The sequence below is a fragment of the Babylonia areolata genome, chromosome 4, assembly GCF_041734735.1.
Source record: "Babylonia areolata isolate BAREFJ2019XMU chromosome 4, ASM4173473v1, whole genome shotgun sequence".
Classification (NCBI taxonomy): domain Eukaryota; kingdom Metazoa; phylum Mollusca; class Gastropoda; order Neogastropoda; family Buccinidae; genus Babylonia; species Babylonia areolata.
The window spans coordinates 38,297,543-38,320,201 of NC_134879.1; the positions used below are offsets into that span (position 1 = coordinate 38,297,543).

At 48.1% G+C, this 22,659-nt stretch overlaps 2 protein-coding genes across 2 annotated transcripts; both read right to left on the minus strand.

Moving 5' to 3' along the window:
• Nucleotides 1-852: 852 nt before the first annotated feature.
• LOC143281152 (uncharacterized) lies at nucleotides 853-17,454 on the minus strand. The gene is made up of 6 exons (XM_076586159.1): nucleotides 14,106-17,454; nucleotides 12,684-12,800; nucleotides 11,762-11,855; nucleotides 6,959-7,077; nucleotides 1,964-4,940; nucleotides 853-1,077 (listed from the first exon to the last, which is right to left on the minus strand). The coding sequence occupies exons 1-5, from the start codon at nucleotides 17,217-17,219 to the stop codon at nucleotides 1,965-1,967; spliced, it is 6,420 nt and encodes a 2,139-aa protein (XP_076442274.1). The 5' UTR covers nucleotides 17,220-17,454; the 3' UTR covers nucleotides 853-1,077; nucleotide 1,964.
• On the minus strand, nucleotides 17,450-19,886 carry LOC143281153 (uncharacterized). The gene is made up of 2 exons (XM_076586161.1): nucleotides 19,518-19,886; nucleotides 17,450-17,669 (listed from the first exon to the last, which is right to left on the minus strand). The coding sequence occupies exons 1-2, from the start codon at nucleotides 19,631-19,633 to the stop codon at nucleotides 17,450-17,452; spliced, it is 336 nt and encodes a 111-aa protein (XP_076442276.1). The 5' UTR covers nucleotides 19,634-19,886.
• Nucleotides 19,887-22,659: the final 2,773 nt, after the last annotated feature.

The window sequence follows — 22,659 nt, forward strand, 5'->3', positions numbered from 1 at the left end:
GTTACAAACTTCCAGTCTCCTCATTACACTTTTTTCTGTCCACAATATTGCTATATGACCTGGCCACAACACTGCCATATGACCGGTCCACAATACTGCCACATGACCTGACCACAATACTGCTATATGACCTGACCACAATACTGCTATATGACCTGACCATACCTGTCAGTGTGTGAGGGACAATGGGGGAGAGAGGTGGGACACCTATACTGCCCAGACTCTCAAGACGAGACAGAAGTTTGTAACAGCGACCAGTGTCACTGAGATTTTGCAGATTAACTTAAATGGCGGAAGACCATAACAAAATGCTAACAGACATGGCTGGGTTTTTTGGGTTTTTTTCAAAAACAACGAAATAAAAATCTCTGCTATCCATCAGGATTTGCACACATACCACTCTCCCTCCATGAAGCAGTGGACCCTGACAATGACACTGGTTTGTCCAAGCTGCTGGCTGACCAGAGATTCACTTCACTGCAGTCACATGACTTCACTGCAGCTGTCACTGCCACCTGGTGCACTGATTCAGACCATAGTTCACTGCTGGGTGTGTGATCTCCACCCCATGGAGGCAGCAGGACTGGCTGTGAGGGTGTCTACACACAGGTGGGGGTGGGCGGGGTGGGGATGTCATGGAGGCAGGAGGACTGGCTGTGAGGGTGTCTACACACAGATGGGGGTGGGCGGGGTGGGGATGTCATGGAGGCAGGAGGACTGGCTGTGAGGGTGTCTACACACAGATGGGGGTGGGCGGGGTGGGGATGTCATGGAGGCAGGAGGACTGGCTGTGAGGGTGTCTACACACAGATGGGGGTGGGCGGGGTTGGGATGTCATGGAGGCAAGAGGACTGGCTGTGAGGGTGTCTACACACAGATGGGGGTGGGCGGGGTGGGGATGTCATGGAGGCAAGAGGACTGGCTGTGAGGGTGTCTACACACAGATGGGGGTGGGCGGGGTGGGGATGTCATGGAGGCAGGAGGACTGGCTGTGAGGGTGTCTACACACAGGTAGAGGTGGTGGTGGTCACGTGTGCGGCAAGGTCAACAAATAGAAGGCCACACACTGCTGCTCACCTACACACACAAACACACATAAAGTTGTTTGATGTTAGCATTTCTTTCTATTTCTCAGGCGTTCTCTCTCTTTATCCCTCCCTCCACACCCACATCCAAGCCTCCCCCTCCCCACCACCCCCCTTTGTTGTTGTTGTCGTCTAATATCACTTGAAGTGGAAAGATGTTAAACTGAAGGCTTCTACACACACACATGCAGCCTACAGTGTAGTACACTGCTGAATAGTATAAAGGTAGATCAAAAAAGTTCTTGACCTCTCAGAGAAAGCTTGGCTGGAGAACCTCCACTCTTTCCTACTTTTCAATATAGTCTCTTAAGTGAATGGCTTCCACTTGATCATCAGTGGTCGAGGATTTGGGGCGGCCAGACTGAAACAAATATAGACGGACACATTTAACTTAATGAATAACCTTGGAAGAGATTCTAATTTATAGTTGTGCTCATGTTGAACAGTTTGTGCCATTGCTTCCAGGTTAGTCTGAGAACTTTCTGATCCACTCTCGTACAGCACATTGCAACACAACCCTCCACACATTGTGATACGTTTTTTCGCGTGTTGCATCATTCACCTGTATGCCTTTCTGACACACTACGCAGGCTACATCTGTAATCTTTTTGAAACTACTCGTTACATGTGTAAATCATTCTGACACACTACACCTGTGACTCACCACAGATGTAACATGAATGTCACTGACACTACTAAAGGTGTGACACCTATATCATGATGAACATCAATGGAACAATAGATGTCGCACCTATACATCCATGTGATACAACAGATGTGACATTTTGTTATAACAAAGACAATTCACACAAGCACCAATACATAACTCATGGTGACATCCATGGAGTAGAGGTCGTTCAGTGTGGCTGTGCACTCACCTCACTCAGACACTGGTTGGTCCACTCCCTGCCCTGTCTGGGCCCTGTCCCCATCACCCCCACACGGCTGGCTGACCACTGAGGGACTGTCCTCACCACTGCCAGGTTTGGTGTTCTGCAGGCGAGCCGACAACCTGGTCTGTCGCTGGCCCCGCCCCCTTGCTGGGGGAGGTTTGGGGGAGGACGCTCCAGAGGTCTGCATGCCGGATGCCTCACGGTCTTGGTGGTCCTCTGAGGTCAGAGATCCTGAGGGTGAGGCTGTGGCACTGGAGCCCTGACCCTGTTCCCCCAGTGCACTTGTCCTTGTCACAGAGTGGGGGGCAGGGGCACTGCTGCATTCTGCCTCCTCCATGCTAAGGGGCACTGGGGCAACCTGCTCCTCCACACCACCAGCCATGGGAGCTGGGTCACACACAGCTGCCTTTGAAATTGCTGTTGCTGCTGCTGATGTGGACGTTGTTGGTTTGGAATCTGTTGTTGCTGAAGTGGAAGTTGGTTCAGAAGCTGCTGTTACTGATTTGGAAGGTGTTGGTTCAGAAGCTGCTGTTTCTGATTTGGAAGGTGTTGGTTTAGAAGCTGCTGTTACTAATTTGGAAGGTGTTGGTGAAGCTGCTGTTACTGATTTGGAAGGTGCTGGTTTAGAAGCTGCTGTTACTGATTTGGAAGGTGCTGGTTTAGAAGCTGCTGTTACTGATTTGGAAGGTGTTGGTTTAGAAGCTGCTGCTACTGATTTGGAAGGTGCTGGTGAAGCTGCTGTTACTGATTTGGAAGGTGTTGGTGAAGCTGTTGTTACCGATTTGGAAGGTGTTGGTTTAGAATCTGCTGTCACTGATTTGGAAGCTGCTGCAACTGATTTGGAAGGTGTTGGTTTAGAAGCTGCTGCTACTGATTTGAAAGGTGTTGGTTTAGAAGCTGCTGCTACTGATTTGGAAGGTGTTGGTGAAGCTGCTGTTACTGATTTGGAAGGTGTTGGTTTAGAAGCTGCTGCTACTGATTTGGAAGGTGTTGGTTTAGAAGCTGCTGCTACTGATTTGGAAGGTGTTGGTTTAGAAGCTGCTGTTGCTGATGTCTGTTCAGCACTTGCAGCTGTGGGTGGTGGCTTAGCTTTTGTTGTAGATGGCGTAGCACTTGCTGTCACAACTGCTGGTTTAGCACTTGTAGGGGATGGCTTAGCACTTGCAGTCACAGTTGGTTTCGCACTGGCAGTTGTGGGTGATGGCTTGGCACTTGTAGTTGTGGGTGATGGCTTGGCACTTGTAGTCAGGGATGGCTTAACATTTGCAGTTGTAGGTGATTGCTTAGCACTTGTGGGTGGTAGCTTAGCATTTGTTGTGGGTGACGGCTTTGCACTTGTAGTTGTGGGTGATGGCTTTGCACTTGTAGTTGTGGGTGATGGCTTAGCACTTGTGGGTGATGGTCTAGGAGTTGTGGTTGATGGTTTAGCACTTGTAGTTGTGGGTGATGGTTTAGCACTTGCAGCTGTGGATAATGGCTTAGCACTTGTCTGTGATAGTTTAACACCTGCAGCTGTGGATGATGGCTTATTACTTGTGGGTGATGGCTTGGCATTTGTAGTTGTATGTAATGGCTTAGCACCTGTATTTGTGGGTGATGGCTTAGCACTTGTAGTTGTGGATGATGGCTTAGCACTTGTAGGTGATGGCTTAGCACTGGTAGTTGTAGGTGATGGCTTCACACTTGCAGTTGTGGGTGATGGCTTAGCACTTGTGGGTGATGGCTTAGAACTTGTAGTTGTGGGAGATGGCCTAGCACTTGTGGGTGATGGCTTAGCACTTGTTGTGGGTACTGGCTTAGCACTGGTAGTTGTGGGTGATGGCTTAGCACTTATGGGTGATGGCTTGGAACTTGTAGTTGTGGGTGATGGCCTAGCACTTGTGGGTAATGGCTTAGCACTTGATGATAGCTTAGCACTTGTGGGTGATGGCTTAGCACTCACAGATACTGATGTCGGTTTAGCACAGGTAGCTGTGTGTGTTGGTTCAGAGGCAGCAGTGGAGGACGTTCCACTCACAGGCAGACTGCCTTGCTGAGGCCTGTTCTCTGGACATGGAGAGGCAGCACTGTGTGTGTCAGAGGCTGAACTGGGCCATGGCTTGGGGGCTGTCTGTGAGGTCACTGCTTTGGGCGACCCTCCCTTCACTGCTGACCTAGCTGCTGCTGTGACTGCTTTCTTCAGGGGAGTGCCTGTGGGCCGGGACATCAGGTTTGGAGTTCCAGCCTTCACTGTGGCTGCTGGAGAGGGTACTGCTGAGGACAGCGGTTTCTCTGTTGGCATGTTCTCCTTTCTGACCATGTCGGTGGCTGCCTTTGGGTACAGCGTCAACTCGGCAGGTCTGGCAGCACTGCAGACAGTGGCGGTTCCTGGGCTTGAGCCAGGGGTCAAGGACTGGGGTTTGGCGCTGTGCACTGACATGTCCTGACCTCCTGCTGCTGCTCTGTCCACTGTGAGTGTTGATGTGCCGGTGTGGCACAGCTCTGCTGATGGCACAGTCTTCTGGGTGGTGATGGTGGTGGCAGTGCTGTCACTGTGAGTGAGGGCAGAAGCTGGAGGTATGGATGACGTGGGTGTGGTGTGGCCAGGTGCGGCACCTGTTTCAGGTGTGGTGTGGGTGGGTGTGGTGGAGCTCCCCTGTGGTGACTGACCAGCCGAGTGGGAGGGGGCGGCCAGGTGTGTGGTGACCAGAGCACCATGACAAGTGGCATCACCTGACGTGGCCATGCCCTGACCGGCGCTACTTGTTTTAGAGGGCACTGTGGGTGGGTCAGCGAGGGACTCCTCAGAGTCACTGTGGCAGGGGGGCGTGGCAGTCAGGTCAATGACATCATCAGGGGACATGCTCTGCCGCCTCTCCTGTCGCCTCCCTCCTGTGGGAATCCTGCGCGTGGCCTGGGTCTTCCTAGCCCAGCACTCTTGTAGGTAGTGCCGCTCGTAGGACGGGTGCTTGGATAAGTACTCCTGAAACAGACACATCACTTTGTGGACTGACCTGAACACCACCACCACTTCACACACACAAACACAGGTGCACAATGCTGACTTACCTGTCCCAGTTATGCTTACTTACCTGTCCCTGTCCTAGTGACGCTGACTTACCTGTCCCTATCCTAGTGATGCTGACTCACCTGTCCCAGTTATAGTGATGCAACTTACCTGTCCTAGTTATGCGACTTACCTGTCCCTGTTATAACGATGATACTTACCTGTACTTGTTATACTGACTCACCTGTCTTAGTGATGCAGACTTACCTGACCCTGTTATAGTGATGCTGACTTACCTGTCTTAGTGATGCAAACTTACCTGTCTCTGTCCTGATGTACCTGCACCTGTCCTGGTAATGCTGACTTACCTGTCTTAGTGATGCTGACTTGTCCCTGCCTTAGCAATGCGGACTTACCTGTCCCTGTCCTGGTAATGCTGAATTACCGGTGTTAGCAATGCTGACTTACTATCCGTGTCCTAGTGATGCTGACTTACCTGTCTTTGGGAAGCTCACTTACCTGTCTTTGTGAAGCTCACTTACCTGTCATGCTGTCTTAAAACCAAACTTAGAGAAAGTCGCAGACTGGAAACAACCCAAGGAAATCTTGAAGGTTCCGAAGGTAAATAAAATAAACATCCCAACGTCCCGATATCTGAAAGATTTACACCCCTATAACTGGATATGTGGAAAAAAAATTTTTTTTTTTTTAGTTTCTAAGCCAAATTTGGTGTTGACAAAATGATTTTGTTAAAATTCATCACAGACATGTACATAACACACACACAAACATATGGGCAATAACTACAACAAAAGGTTATCACTGTGATTTCTGGCCCTTGATGTACAACTTAAAACCCACATCTGCCCCCTGTGCCTAGGCAGCTGTATGTTGTGGTGCACCCTGTCTAGAAACTAAATTCTGACTGCCGCTTGGTGGCACTTGACAACAAACTCAATATTTGACAACTTATCTGATCACAGTATGAAAAAACGCACACAATCACAATGAAAACGCATACTTCAGTATTACCACTGTCTGATTCAACGTCGTTGATGTTTAACACTGTATTGTATTAAAACCAAGCTGCAAATCGTGCCAAATCAAAGTGAGCATGATTATGATCTGCTCTTCATGAGGATAAATTTATGGTGCAAAACAGGGAACTCAACAGAATGAACTGAACAGCTACAAGAAAACTGGAAATCTTTTGGAATGCGCAGAGCAAGATGGTGGCCGGGACTGGAAGTGAAACCAGCAGACTGGATTCTGATCAAACATGTTGATGCTCTGTGGCCTGACATCAGCACACACTCATCCGAAGGCCTCAGTTCAAATCAAATCAAATCAAATCAGGGTGCTCAGAGCCTCACTGACCACTGAAGCCATCTCATGGCTATCACCACGTTAGCACCTACTTCAAGTCAAAGTCCTCAGAATGGTGGAAATTTTACCAGCTGATGAAAAAGCAGACTGTACAGCAGACAAACAGAATAATGCTAATAGAGCTGAGACTACCAGCAGAAGAAAAAAAGAAGAAGAAAAAAACACCAAAGATATGTCACGGCTCAGAAAACAACACCCATGGTCAACAGAGCCATTCTGTATCAATCCACTGGGAGGATTTGACTTTTCGGGATTTCTGTCAAATCAAATCAAATTATGGTGCTCAGAGCCTTGCTGACCACTAAGGCCAAGTGTTTTTTTTGTCAGATGTAGCTTATTAGATGTGTACGCCTTATAAATGATGGAAATAACATTTTCCTGGAAATTCAGAGGGAGCATCTTATGTTCTGTATCACCCTGTATGCTGGAAATGATGATACACAACACACACTGACAACACACAAAGACTCACTTTGTCAACAGACAGGCCAAAAAACGGGTAAGGAGTGACAACTCACCTGACTATACCATGACTCACTTCATTATCAACACAAACCAAAAACAGGTAAGGCAGACTGACAACTCACCTGACGTGTGCCCTGACTCACCTGGTACTTGTTATAGTGCTGCTCACTCTTCAGGTGAGCCTCAGCCACCTTGGTGTCGGCACAAAGCTCACAGCACAGCGGGCAGAAGAGAGCCAAGGTGGCCACCAGCATTTCAGCACCTGTGGCAATCATCAGTGGTCTGAACCGGCAGGTGTGGGAGGGCAGGTGTTGCACTACATATCTTACCTTTCTCTCGGCATCCACCGTCATCATCAGGTGTACTCAGCATCAGGTATCATCAGGTGTACCCTTCCTCCAAAGAGTGCTGTGGAGTGCTAACTACTGCTGTGCTTCCTCAGTTTTTCACTTGTCAGAGGACAGTGTGTGACAGTTGTTGGAGCAGTGAAGCTGTCACCCCTCCAGTCTGTGTGGTGTGTGGAGGACAGTGTGTGACAGTTGTCACAGCAGTGAAGCTGTCACCCCTCCAGTCTGTGTGGTGTGTGGAGGACAGCATGTGACAGATGTCAGAGCAGTGAAGCTGTCACCCCTCCAGTCTGCGTGGAGGACAGTGTGTGACAGATGTCAGAGCAGTGAAGCTGTCACCCCTCAGTCTGTGTGGTGTGTGGAAGACTGTGTGACAGTGTGCGACAGTTGTCAGAGCACTGAAGCTGTCACCCCTCCAGTCTGCGTGGAGGACAGTGTGTGACAGATGTCAGAGCAGTGAAGCTGTCACCCCTCCAGTCTGTGTGGTGTGTGGAGGACTGTGTAACATGTCAGAGCAGTGAAGCTGTCACCCCTCCAGTCTGTGTGTAGGACAGTGTGTGACAGTTGTCAGAGCAGTGAAGCTGTCACTCCCTCCAGTCTGTGTGGAGGACAGTGTGTGACAGTTGTCAGAGCAGTGAAGCTGTCACCCCTCCAGTCTGTGTGGTGTGTGGAGGACAGTGTGTGACAGATGTCAGAGCAGTGAAGCTGTCACCCCTCCAGTCTGTGTGGTGTGTGGAGGACTGTGTAACATGTCAGAGCAGTGAAGCTGTCACCCCTCCAGTCTGTGTGGAGGACAGTGTGTGACAGATGTCAGAGCAGTGAAGCTGTCACCCCTCCAGTCTGTGTGGTGTGTGGAGGACTGTGTAACATGTCAGAGCACTGAAGCTGTCACCCCTCCAGTCTGCGTGGAGGACAGTGTGTGACAGATGTCAGAGCAGTGAAGCTGTCACCCCTCCAGTCTGTGTGGAGGACAGTGTGTGACAGTTGTCAGAGCAGTGAAGCTGTCACCCCTCCAGTCTGTGTGGTGTGTGGAGGACTGTGTAACATGTCAGAGCAGTGAAGCTGTCACCCCTCCAGTCTGTGTGGTGTGTGGAGGACTGTGTAACATGTCAGAGCAGTGAAGCTGTCACCCCTCCAATCTGTGTGGTGTGTGGAGGACAGTGTGTGACAGATGTCAGAGCAGTGAAGCTGTCACCCCTCCAGTCTGTGTGTAGGACAGTGTGTGACAGTTGTCAGAGCAGTGAAGCTGTCACTCCCTCCAGTCTGTGTGGAGGACAGTCAGAACCATGGTCGTTACTGCTGACAGTCTTCACAGTCTACAGGTGTCAGTGACCCTCACTGACCCACTGGATTCCAGGCAACACCACCACAACAGGGCTCTTTCCACAGCAATACCTTCCACAGGAGCACTGAACTCCACAACAGGACCCCTTCCACAGGAGCACTGAACTCCGCAACAGGACTCCTTCCACAGGAGCACTGAACTCCACAACAGGACTCCTTCCATAGGAGCACTGAAGTCCACAACAGGACTCCGAACTGTCCTCCACTCCTGCCTCTCTCTGCAGGAGCCACGCTGTCATCCTACAATGGATTCCCTCTCGCTGCAATGTACTGAGCAAAGAGACTGCTGAATCCCCCGCAAAGGAATGCACTTCACAAGAGCAGGTGGACAGGTCCACCACCTACTCTGACGTAAAGACTATCATCAAGGCCAAGCAACAGAAGTGGTTGGAACGGCATCCACACCATAAAAGGACAGACCCCTACTACCTGCTGACTTGGCGGGAACAGGTGTCAGTTTTTCTCAGGACAATCGCCTAAACTGCCATTTATGCAGTAAATTCTGCATTGGTCACTCAGCACAGTGCCCCTGCGGGGCTGACAGCCAGACCATAGAACATCTGCAGCAGTCCTGCCCCCTCCATGAGGTGCTCAGGAAGAGGTACTGGCCCAACCCAACTCCAGTGACCTGGAAGCTCAACGGCTGCGTGGGGGTCCTGCAGCATACAGCTGCCTTCATTGCAGAGACTGGGGCATCCTTCTGATAAACAAGAAGAAGACCTCACAGAGGAATACAAAACTCCATCATCCTGAAACTACATGAAAGGAGACTTTACAACACAACTGACAGCTTTTGTGAGTGAGAAGACTGTGGCCTGAAGATATGTGCAGAATACACATACTGACATGACCGCACAACAGCAGCCACCTGCAGTGTGCAGTGTCCTTGACCAGCCCTAGGGATGACCCTGTCCTGTGGGAAGCTGAACCATTGTCAGGGGCACCTCACCCAGCCACAGAAAGCTGCCAGGTCTGCCTGTCTGATGTGGCAGTGACACGCCCACACAGCAGTGCACAACAGTCCTCAGCCCCCCACACTTCACTGCTGCCACTGTCACCAGCAATGTTTCCACCCTGGACATGCTGTCCAGTCAGTCACCACTGTCTGAGTGAGGACGTTTCAACATGCAGCCACTGCCTGACCTGTCAACCTACACTGTCTGTGTGAGGACACATCAACATGTCATCTGAATAGAAAGGTCCAGAATCCCCAAAGCCCTTCAGTGGGAAGCTGGCACATGGCAGTCACAACCAGGGACACCCAAAGAAGAGATGCAACAAACATAACCTCAAAGCCAACCTCAAAGGGGCAAACCTTCAGCCTTGGCAGCTCCAGACTGCTGCCACTGAAAAGTAGCTTTTGTGCCCCGACAAAAAAATTATTGAGGGCATTTCAGGGAGAATGATAAAGTAGTGCATTTTTTTTCTGGGCACATAAGCTGATGGCTTTTCAGGAATCTTATAAGGTAGCTGGCGTGCCTTGACAAAAAGAACATTGAGGGCATTTCAGAGAGAGCACTACCAGCACCTTGCAGCTGCTTGATATCAGCAACACACATATGTTTGACGTGCTCTTCCTGCTGGTGTTCCATGCCCCACCTGCAGACACATCTGTACTTTGGGCAATGAAGCCACTTGTGTGTCCGCCCATGATGTCACAACACATCGTCATCCTTGGTTTCCCAGAGACCGTCATGATCAGAGATGCCAACTCCTGTCAAGTGTTTGTAGGAACAATCAGGAAATTCGGCAGGAACATTTTGATATTGGTAGGAACACTTGGACTCCCCAAAATGGAGGGCATGATGCACGGATATTTTTCAGTGCAAGTTCAGTGGAACTTCTGTTCCCGGTGCTGCTTCTATACAGTTGACATATCTGTAGCACTGTTTCACTTCCCTGGTCTTTGTTCGTCTTGTTTCTCACGATCAGAATCCATGGCTGACTTTCACCGTTTTCAGAGGCTTGTTCCTTCCTTGCACTCCATAGCATAATCCACTGGGCACAGACGCTGTTTGACTGTGACACAATTTAGCTGTGTTCTCTCTTATTTGGGCAAATGATTAAGCTGATAGGTCCACTCAATGCTGTTTCAATGTAAGTAAGCACCCGATTAGCTGATCATCATCACATGTGACCAGAGTTAGTAGTGACTGCCCTGGCCTTGTGATCAATAGGTCTAGAGCGTCTGGGTAATGTTACGACAGGAAAGCATGTGACCATGCTATGTGGTCGAAAATGAACTCGTCAGAACAATTTTGATGTTGGCGTAATGTCGGAACAAACTGCTATCAAGTGTAACAAAATACGGCGAAATTGTTACAGTTGGAGTCTTTGCTGATGCCCCACCCGCATCCACAGCTGTACTTTGGACAATAAAGCCACTTGGGTGTCCATGGATATTTGCACAAAGCATCGTCATGTTTGGTTTCTGACAGACAGCCATGATTCATTCGTCCAGCCACTGAGACAGCTGAGATGGAGCTGAAGGCTGAGGTGGACAGGGTTACAACAGTGTAAGCAGGTTATTTTCCTTTTGTTCTGGGCATCAACAAAGTCTAGAAACATCTTTTTTATTTTCTTCTCTGTTTACATCAGTGTTGTTTGAACAGTGCTAGTCTCCTGGTAACCATTACAATTTGATGTTGATACACTGTTGATACATTCACTTCACTCTTCACAATCATAGAAATTATGTCATCCGGATCCACTGCAATGTCAGCAATGAGTACTTCAACTTCAAGGCAGAACATTCAAGAAGGCAGCTGTATATGTGACTATATCTTTTTACTATCCGCAAACCATATTTCCTCTAAATAAAAATAGTGAAATATCAAAAAACCAGCAGGTTTGCGCTGTGTCCCTTTCAAACAAAGAAAACAGGTTTGCCCTGTGTACCTTTCAAACAGAGAAAACAGGTTTGTGGTGTGTACCTTTCAAAGAAAAATGGTTGTCCTATGTACCTTTCAAACAAAGAAAACAGGTTTGTGGTGTGTACCTTTCAAAGAAAAATGGTTGTCCTATGTACCTTTCAAACAAAGAAAACAGGTTTGTCCCGTGTAAATTTCAAACAAAGTAAACAGTTTTGTCCTGTGTGCTTTTCAAACAAAGAAAACAAGTCCAAATAATTGCACAAAAGAAAGAAAACAAATCCCCATTCCCACCTGTCCTTTTCCCTACACAGAAAAGCCCATCAGTGTGTGTGTGTGTGTGAGGCTGTTCAGACAGGTATCAAGGTCCATAACCAGTACTGACCTTTGACAGGCTGGCTTCTCTCCCTTGCACCACCGCCCTTGCGATATTTCTTCAGGGCTTCCTTCTGCCACAGGTGGCTGCATGGCCGCTGGTTCTGTCACAACCAAATCAAACCAAATTATGGTGCTTAAAGCCTTGCCATCCACTAATGCCATCTTCACAACCGATCACAGGGCTTGTTGACTACCATGTGTAAACACGCTGGTTCTGTTATGACCAAACACTGGGCTTCTTGACTACCATGTGTAAACATGCTGGTTCTGTTATAACCAAACACTGGGCTTCTTGACTATTGACTACCATGTGTAAACATGCTGGTTCAGCCACAACCAAACACAGGATTTATTGACTACTGTGTGTAAACAAAGTAACTATGTAATGTCTATGTAATTTTCATTTTAGCATGGCTTTTATTGTCTTTTCCAGTTGAATAAGATGAGTGCAATATGAAGCATTTACTTCACAGTCAGTTTATCTACATATTCTACTCTTTTTTTTCCCCCACTATACATTCAAATGAGATATCTTGTTGATGCATTCAGACTTTAACAAAACAAGTTGTGCATGAAAAAAAATCCTTCAATGTCACATTTAAGAGGAAAGACATCTTTACTTTGCCAGAATGTATTGTCATTTTGTGTCTACTTATCATGAAAACAGCTGTTTTTGACAGCCAACAAAACATGTATAGTCTGCAACAAACTCCGGGTACAAGTACACTACACTTGTGAGAGTGGTGAGCCTTTACAAATACAGAAGCTCATGTTTGTTTGCTTTCGTTTTCTCTGCATAGGCGGATAGTAGTTTGCACAGGACAGGAATGTCAGACCCCTGCCGGAGTCTGCACAAGTGGGTCACGGTTAAGTATGTGTAATTAAAGCCTGCTTTTAAGTGTATGTGAAAAACTGAAAAGCCAACTTACCTGCAGATGTCCATATGAGGCAAGGTGGCTGACGAACTCATGGACACTGTGGAACACCAGGTTACATCGCTTGCAGCAGTTGATGATGCGCCCAGGATCAGACTTCTTGTTCTCCCTCTGCAGCCAGCAACACAATGCAACCTTCAGTCACAGCTGTCACTACATCATCACCAATGATATACAGGCTGCTATGACAGCACAAAGCACCCAACAAAGTCAACATTAGATGCAAAGAAACGCCCTGACCTTTCTGAAATCCAGACATGACAACAAAAATGGGGCTGTGGCTGATAAAACATAATCAAGTGATAATCATTTAAACAATCAAGTACAATAACTGTTGCCCTTTTCCATGAGAAAAAACCCAACTAACTCCCAAGTTCATTCACATTTTCTTTCTGTTCACTCATGTCCAAACAAATCATGCCAGTCTCAGGTGAACAAGGACTGGCTCTGGATGTTGCTGGTGTCTGTGGTGGTGTTATTCCCGTTCTTTGATTAGCTCTTGTTTCAGATAATTTCTCTTTCAGTTGATGGTCTGTATCCCCCCCAACCACACCCTCCACTCTGAGCATCATGAAGGAGAGGATTGACAACCTCCCTGATGTATCCCCCCCACACCCCCATCTCACCCTTCCCCTCTGTGAGCTATGAAGGAGAAAGGACTGACCACCTCTGATGTTCCCTCACCCATCCACCCACCCCCACCTCTCCACTCCCCTCTGAGCCCCATGAAGACTCGAGCACTGACCACCTCTCTGATGTACCCCCACCCCATCCCTCCCCTCCCCTCTGAGCACAATGAAGTATGTAGCACTGACCACCTCTCTGATGTACCCCCACCCCTCCCCTAACTTCCCCTCTGAGCACAATGAGGTATGTAGCACTGACCACCTCTCTGATGTACCCCCACCCCTCCCCTAACTTCCCCTCTGAGCACAATGAGGTATGTAGCACTGACCACCTCTCTGATGTACCCCCACCCCTCCCCTAACTTCCCCTCTGAGCAAAATGAGGTATGTAGCACTGACCACCTCTCTGATGTACCCCCACCCCTCCCCTAACTTCCCCTCTGAGCACAATGAAGTATGTAGCACTGACCACCTCTCTGATGTACCCCCACCCCTCCCCTAACTTCCCCTCTGAGCACAATGAAGTATGTAGCACTGACCACCTCCCTGATGTACCCCTACCCCTCCCCGCTGAGCACAATGAAGTATGTAGCACTGACCACCTCCCTGATGTACCCCCACCCCTCCCCTATGAGCACAATGAAGTATGTAGCACTAACCACCTCCCTGATGTACCCCCACCCCCTCCCTCCCCTCCCTTCTGAGCTCCATTAAGTCTGTAGCACTAGCCACCTCTCTGATGTACCCCTCTGACCTCTCCCCTCTGATCCATGCAGTGTCCACCACTGACCTGATCACTGGGGAAGGTGGGGACGGCAGCCTGGTCCCTCAGCAAGGAGGCCACAGTCCGGCCCTCCCTCAGCGCCTTCATCTGCAGCGTGATGTCCAGCTGACGCTGGGTGTTGGTCACCATGTCTGGGGTCAGGGGGGGCGGCGGGTCACCTGCCCCATTCAGCCAGTCCTCCTTCTCCCTCACCAGCCTGTCCAGCTCCTGCTGAAGCTCCACCAGCTGCCGCGCCCGGGTCAGCAGTTCTTCTGCACGGGTCGTACCGACCTCCGTCGTCCCTTGCCTCTCTCCTGTGTCCTCTGTCTTCTGCCTGCTGTCAGGCTGCTGGTGCCCTTCTGAGGATCCGCTCTCTGTCGACGTCTTTTCTTCCTTCCGTACTGAACTGGTGGAGGACTTCCGGGACCTCTTTCTGGCTGGTTCTGAGGAGGAGGGGGTTCTTGACCGTCGTCTGGACGCTGAGCTGCCTTCCAATTTAGCAGAGTTGTCGTCTTTGTTGTGCTGTTGTTTGGTGGAGGGCCGGTCTGCCTGAGGCTTCCAGCTGTCTTCTCTGGCTCTCTTCAGGATGCTGTTCTGGGGGACAGCTTCCATCAACATCTGCATGGGTTGATGACGACCACCATGTCTGACTGGCTGCTGAGGTCGTCCCACTGGTGGCTTTGTCCCCGTCTCCCTCCCACCCTGCAGTGATGCCAGCCAGCTCTCATATTCCTTTTGTTTTTCTTCATAAGAAGTGAACTCTGCTGGAGGCATGGCCACGACAGGCAGTCTGTGTGGCTCAGCACCGAGCACTCCCAGGTCAGCATCTCCCCTGTCTGCGGTACAAAGACCCACATCCATTAGGGATGCTGAGGGATTCCTGAGTGAAGGGTCTGGTAAGAGTGGGGGATTCCTGGGTGGAGGGTTTGATGACAGAGATTTGCCAAGGGGGTGGTCAGCCTTGTGAGGGGGACGGTTCTCAACATGAGGGACAGAACGACGGTCCTGACCTGGAGGAGGAGCCTGCTGTGGAGAACTGTCTTCAAAGGAAGGGTGACCCTCTGAAGGATCTCTCTCAAAAGGACGTCTTCTCACAAGTGGATATTCAGAATGTTCTCTGACCTCCAACGGACGATGCCTCAAGACTTCATGTTCACCGCAACGTTGACCCCTTGCATGGTGGTCCCTGCCTGCTAACCGCTCCCTGCCCCCATGCTCCCACCCACCCCCCTCCTCCTCCTCCACCTGAAAGAAGTCAGACACCTGCTGCAGAACCCTGGTGGGGGAGTGAGCACGCTCCCTGACCTCCTCCAATCTCCGGTCTCCACAGCGAGCTTTGCCAGCCCGCAGAGCGTCAATCACCTTGTCCAGCTGCTCAATGGACACTGGGGGCGCCGACACCAGGGAGACTGGTGGGGGACCTGGCCCCACACTGTGACCACCGTCATCACAGTCTGCCGGCTGTCTGCCCTCCGACCTTCCCTCCTGGTCTCCACACTGTCTGCTCTGTGCCTGCTTTGTGGCCATGGCTACTAGGTGCTCAGCGTTGTTGGCCATGAACCTGCGGAACAGTGTGGGTGACAGCTTGGCCATTTCCCTGATGTGTTTGGCCACACGCTGCTCACGTTCCTCAGCATCTGAGTTGAGCTCTTCCCTCAGGCGTCGGTACATTTCATCTCTGAACTCCTCCTCCGTCATCAGGAACAGGTTATCTCTGTTCTGGCTGTCCATAGAACACACAGACATGTCGCTCATTTCATCTTGTTCTCTCTGTCGTTCCAGCAGAGGCCAGAATTGTTTGAACTGCTGCATTTCTTCTCCAGGGCTCATCTGTCTGTTTCTGGGAGCAAGCAGTTCATCTGCACCTTCCCTGTCTGCTCTGTGGTCACCTCTCTCACCACCACCATCCTGCCCAGTTGATCTGTTTCTTCTTTGTCCATCTCTCTGGTCAGAAGCATCCTGTCTGTCTCTGTTTTGTCCATCTCTGTGGTCAGAAACATCCTGTCTGTCTCTCCTTTGTCCATCTCTCTCCTCAGACACATCATGTCTGTCTCGTCTCTGTCCATCTCTGTGGTAAGACGCATCCTGTCTGTCTCGTCTTTGTCCATCTCTGTGGTAAGACGCATCCTGTCTGTCTCTTCTTTGTCCATCTCTGTGGTAAGACGCATCCTGTCTGTCTCTTCTTTGTCCATCTCTGTGGTCAGAAGCCTCCTGTCTGTCTGTACGTCTTTGTCCATCTCTGTGGTCAGAAGCATCCTGTCTGTCTGTACGTCTTTGTCCATCTCTGTGGTCAGAAGCATCCTGTCTGTCCGTACGTCTTTGTCCATCTCTGTGGTCAGGCATATTCTGCCCAGTCTGTCTGCCTGTTCTGTGTTCAACTTTTTGTTGAGAACCATCCTGTCTGTCTTTTCTTTGTCCACCTCTCTGATGAGAAATATTCTGTCTACCTGTCTGTCTTTGTTCACTTCTCTGCTCAGAGCTATCCTGTCTGCCTGTCTGTTTGTGCTGACCTCTGTGGTGAATCGCATCTTGACCACACTGCCTGCCTGCTGTCTGACCTGTGGGGTGAGATGTATCTGCAGCGCTGTTCCTGTCCCCCTCGTCCCATGGACCTCTGTGGTCTGACACATTCCTTGAGGAGCTGCTGTCTTCTGTCCATCTTTGGCTATCCCTCTGATAAAGCCGCCTTTCTTGGGAGATTCTACTCCTCCTCTCTTCTTCTCTCTGGCTGCCTATAGTTTGTCTGTCTTTAGTTTCAGGGTCCCATCCGGTCATTGGTCTGTCTTTGGTTTCAGGGTCCCATAGGGTCGATGGTCTGTCTTTGGTTTCAGGGTCCCACTGGATCATTGGTCTGTCTTTGGTTTCAGGGTCCCATCCGGTCATTGGTCTGTCTTTGGTTTCAGGGTCCCATAGGGTCGATGGTCTGTCTTTGGTTTCAGGGTCCCACTGGATCATTGGTCTGTCTTTGGTTTCAGGGTCCCACCATGTTGTTGGTCTGTCTGTCCTGCCTCTCTGTCTGCTGTCCTGATCCCTATACCTGACGCTGCTCTCAGACTCACCTGCCCTCCCCACACTTTGCCAAGTTTGGACCCAGCTGTCCTTTTCTCCTCTCACCCTTTTACCAGAACTCAGCATCTCCATCTCACAGTCTGGCCTTTCACGACTGTGACTCCTTTTTGTGCCCCCCACTCTCTGCTGCCTGCCGTGCTCAGGGCTCAGTTCCCTGCCCTGGCCTGGAAAGCCTAGGTGTGGATGGACTGCATGAGGCTGCCCTGCCACAGGATGCCCCTCATGGTACCGGTGGAGACTCACACCTTGCTGCGGTGTGCTGTGGATGAGGGGAGGTCTTCTCTCCCAGGCACCACCCAGCCCTAGATGTCCTCTCGGGCCGCTGCTGACCACTGCCTCTTCCCTTGCAGTGTCTTCTTCTGAAGCCGGGAGTAGGGGAGGAGGATGCGGTCTTCCTCTCTCTCCCCATTTCCCAGCCTGCCCATGGCCATCCTGATAGGGCTGATGCCCCAATTCTCTCCCCCTGACTGATGGGAAGGACTCCCTGCCTTCTGGTGCCTCTCGCACTCTTCCCCTCTCTTCCTGTGCACAACATTCAAGGCACAAATCAGCTGTCATGTCACTTGTCTTTCAGTGGATATCAAGCATAATCACTTTTATCCCTGCTGATCAGTTGAATTATGTCTGAGAAAAAGAAGACTTTAAACGTAATCCATACATATAAATGTGTTGCTGTTTTTACCTAAAGGCTAGAATCCTTAACAAAGATAAAGTTGAATGAAATTAAGGATCAACTGATTCCACATTCATTACCGTGGGTGGACTCTGTCACCAGCACTGATAATGGTGAAAGATGTGCAGTAAGCAAACAATTTTCAAATGATCTTAATAATGATTGATAAGAACAATAATGATCATTAATATAATGATAATCATGATGATAAAAACAACAAAAACAAAACAATAATAATAATAATATTGATAATAATAATTATAATAATCGTAATGATTATAATCAAAACATTAACTTGTATTTTAAGAAGCCCTGGGGATAATACAATATAAAACAACTGTATTTGTTCCCCAAAATTTTGCTTGACCTCCCTAACACTAAAGAAGACAGAGTTAAAAGTAACTTCCAAAAAAGCAATGGCAAGAAACAACAGACATAATTCACTACTTTACACACACACACACACACACACATATATATATATATATATATATATATTGTGTGTGTGTGTGTTATGTAATAATGTGGTATTATAGGAAGATGATCTGCGGGACACTGTACACATTTTCATTGCAAGTATTTTCGGGTTATTCAATGTACAGTGTTTCAAAATACAGAAAACTCGGCAACAAAAACACTGAATAACAGTCAGTAATCATTATTTGAACAGAGCACCTCGGTATTGTGCATTGCACTGTCTGTGTGAAAAAGGAGTAAAAATGCTTTCATTTAATCACTCTTTTCTCATGTGATTTTGAAGGATGTATGTGTTGAGTGTCTGTGTGTGTGTCTCTGTTTGTGTTTGTGTGAATGTGTGTGTGGGTGTGAAATTCAAAACTGTATTTCATGATAGTAAATTGAATAAGCAACAACTGCTTTTCTACATCAAGCCATCAATGAAAGAAAAAAGAAGAAAAATGAGCACCTATCCTTGGTCGCAGACTGAAGTTCTAAGCGCTTACAAAGGGTCATTTGCACAACAGGCTGCCCACCTAGGTAGAGCCGACAGACGGCTGCCATTGGGCGCTCATTATTCGTTTCCTGTGTCCCATTCAATCAGATTTCAGGCAAGCACACATGCACTCAGACAGTTTTCAGTTTCAGTTTCAGTAGCTCAAGGAGGCGTCACTGCGTTCGGACAAATCCATATACGCTACACCACATCTGCCAAGCAGATGCCTGACCAGCAGCGTAACCCAACGCACTTAGTCAGGCCTTGAGAAAAAAAAAAGGTGAATGAATAATAGATAAGCTTACATAAATAAATAAATAATAATTATAATATAAAAAAGGTAGTAGTAATAATAATAATAAAATAATAATAATAATAAATAATTAAGACAACAATGATGATAAATAAGCAAATAAATGTAGAACATGAAGACACACATACACCCACACATGCATAACAGATATGCACCAAACATGCAGTTTCATAGATATGAATGCACAGTCAAATACATATAAACGTACATGAGCTCCAACGCACACACACACATAAACACACACACACACACACACACACACATTACCCTGCACCTCCTCTACCCCCCTCCTCCACACACTCATTTCTAGTCTACGTATCGCAGCTTCCACGGCACACACACACACACACACACACACACACACACACACTCAGACAATAGTAACATATCAAGTTCTGGCAGCAGTACTGGGCCACACACCAAGTGACCTACCTGCCATAAGCCAGATCCTTGACGATGATACGAACTGCCTCCTCCATACTGTGGGTTGTCCACACCTCCATACTGCAGTCTGTCGTAACCCATTTCGTACCCACTACCCAATTCATCGTATCCAACACCCCTTTCAAAATATCCCATCTCAGGAGTACCAACCCGCCTGAACAACATTCTCAAGCTGTCGTCATAGTCTGGATTCATTTCGCCACATCTGGCCACAGACCCATGATTCCAATCAAAACTTTCTGGGGCACTAAAACCACGGGAAGCCATGAAATATGCTCGGCGAAGAAATGCTTTAAAGTAGGTAAATAGTAAACACAAAATCCTGTTCACGTGCAATTCGCGGACCGGATGTCGGAAAGTCGCGCATGCGTAAAATTCCCCTTTACATGGTTTTAAGGTGGACCTGGACGAAGATCCGGCTTTGTGAAATTTGCTGATATGTTAAAAATAAATAATGTGAAGACAATCAGTAAACGTATCTGACTTTACATCTTATCACTGTCCGTGGGAGCCTCACTGATTTGTAAAACGACAACGATAAACTAAGGCGTCATCACTGAACCTGGATGGATAGAGCTGTCTAGAATGATAACACTGCATTGCTTTGTTGTTTTTCTAATGTGTGTGTGTGTGGTGTGTGTGTGTGTGTGTGTGTGCGCGCGCGCGCGTGCGTGTGTGCGTGTGTGTCTATCTGTCTGTCTGTGCCAGTGTTGGTTGGTCATTAATTTGACGTTGTTGTTCACTGAAGTGATTTTAGATTTTCCGAGTACTTAGTAAAAATGTGTGTGTGTGTGTGTGTGTGTGTGTGTCGGGGTGTGTGTGTGTGGAGGATTCGTGTCATGGATAGTATGTTTTCATGATAAGTTACACTGACCTGAAAAGTATCATGCCTTTTTATGGATGGTGAGCTGCAAGCAAATTGTAATAATTGTGTGAAATTATCAAGTTAATAGAGGTACTACTTTTACCCACCGTTACCGAGATTCAAACCCGGTACCTTCAGTTTGAAAGTCCGCCGCTTTAATGACTCGGATTCTGCGCCCATCGGGCTTTTCAATGGCTTTTGAGATGAAAAGTAACATATGAAATCGACGGTGAAAGAAATTACTAGCCACTTTCCTCCCGGCATTCCCTTGTATTTATAGCAACATCCTGCCGTTGCCGGAATGTTGAACAGTAGGGCAAAGTTTCAGTTTCAGTTTCAGTAGCTCAAGGAGGCGTCACTGCGTTCGGACAAATCCATATACGCTACACCACATCTGCCAAGCAGATGTCTGACTAGCAGCGTAACCCAACGCGCTTAGTCAGGCATTGAGAAAAAAAAAGGGGGGGGGGGTGAATAAATAATAGATAAATACATAATAAAAAAAATTTAAAAAACTACTACCACTACTAATAATATGTATAAGGTGCAAAAACTTGATGAAGTCAACTATAAGCGTACATAAATAAATAAATAAATAATAATTATAATATATAAAAAGTAGTAGTAGTAATAATAATAATAATAATAATAATAAATAAATAAATAAATAAGACAACAATGATGATAAATAAGCAAATAAAGGTAAAACATGGAGACACACATTCACACATACACCCACATATGCATAACAGATATGCACCAAACATGCAGATTCACAGATATGAAAGCACAGTCAAACTAGTACACATAAACGTACATGAGCCCCAACACACACAACACACACACACACACACACATTACCCTGCACCTCCTCTACCCCCCTCCTCCACACACTCATTTCTAGGCTACGTATCGCAGCTTCCACGGCACAAACACACACACACACATACACACACGCACGCACACAGATGAACACTTACTTGTACAAGCACACACACATACGCCCATATCCCCCACCCCCAACCCCACACACATATATACAAAGATATATTTATACACACCCACACGTTCCAATATTCCGTTGCTCCCACAGTGTAGGCATGCATACACACACATACCTCATCCTCTAACCCCCCCTCGCCCCCGCACCCCCCCCCCCCCCATCCCTCCCTCACACACACACACACACACACACACACACTGGCACACACATACGCACGTGTACAGAACACTCCTGACACTTGTGTACACTTACACCCTCGCACATGCACAAACGCACTCAAACACACAGACCCACACATACTCACAAACACACACATACACACACGCACAGAGGCTGCCACTGACTGGCCGCAATAGGGATGGGAAAGATCTCTGATGCCAAGAACGTGGCGTCTAGTGTGTTGCTCAGTCTATTGTATTTGGAAAAGTCCACAGACACTTCCGTTTTGAAGAAATTTGCGCAATGTCGGTTTGGAAATGATGCCGATATTTGTTTGATTTGCAAAGCATCATGCTCTACCTTTCATGCTAGACTTACGGCCGCTCCCTCTCTCTCTCTGCTTTTATTTCTTTGAGGCGATCGATGGTGTGATGGCCTTGTACCTGTTCCTTTTGATATTCTTTGACTTTTCCGATTTTCCTAGATGTAGGCCGCTCGTTGTTGTTGCGTTACCAGCAAGTCTGTCAGCTCGCTCGTTTCCCTTAACACCTGCATGTCCCGGGCAGTATGACCATGTGAGTTTTTTAATCTGAAAGTTGCGCATTGCCTTATGCTACTGTGGGCTTCCCATTCCATTTTCAGTTTTCTGTATGAGGTTCATTGAGTCGGTTAGAATCATGGCATGTTGGTTTCCGGGCATATGGATGGACGATAGCCACTGGAGGGCATGTGTCACAGCTTCAACTTCCATCGTTAGGCTGGAGGTTGCGACTTTGTAGGCAGCATTCTCTTCCCTAATTGTTTTTCCATTTTGTTTCGCAGTGAATCCCCAACCGGATTGGTCTTTGGTGACTGAGCCATCTGTGTATATGATGATGTCCTCTTCTTTACTGTTTTCTTCTATGAGTAGCTTCGCTTCCGCATCAGTTTTGCCCTCTGGCCATTCCCGACAATGTCTTCCAAGAGTGGGTGAAATGGCTGTGTTGAATAGATGGTTGAGGTTTTCAGGGGTTTTCTCCCATTCTCTTGTTTCTTTCAGGTCTTGTAGTCGGCATACTAGCTGGATTGTGTCTTCTGCTTGCCCCATCCATGATCTTCCTTGT

Bases quoted from the DNA above. Each gene is read 5' to 3' on its own strand.
- LOC143281152 (XM_076586159.1), bottom strand. From the start codon at position 17,219: ATGGAGATGCTGAGTTCTGGTAAAAGGGTGAGAGGAGAAAAGGACAGC. The intron at 12,801-14,105 runs GTCAGTGGTGGA...TGCTGGCTGCAG, and splicing joins CCACCTTCCCCAGTGATCAG to AGGGAGAACAAGAAGTCTGA. The intron at 11,856-12,683 runs GTAAGTTGGCTT...TGGTTGTGACAG, and splicing joins CCTCATATGGACATCTGCAG to AACCAGCGGCCATGCAGCCA.
- LOC143281153 (XM_076586161.1), bottom strand. From the start codon at position 19,633: ATGAATTGGGTAGTGGGTACGAAATGGGTTACGACAGACTGCAGTATG. The intron at 17,670-19,517 runs GTAGGTCACTTG...TGTTGTGCACAG, and splicing joins AAGGATCTGGCTTATGGCAG to GAAGAGAGGGGAAGAGTGCG.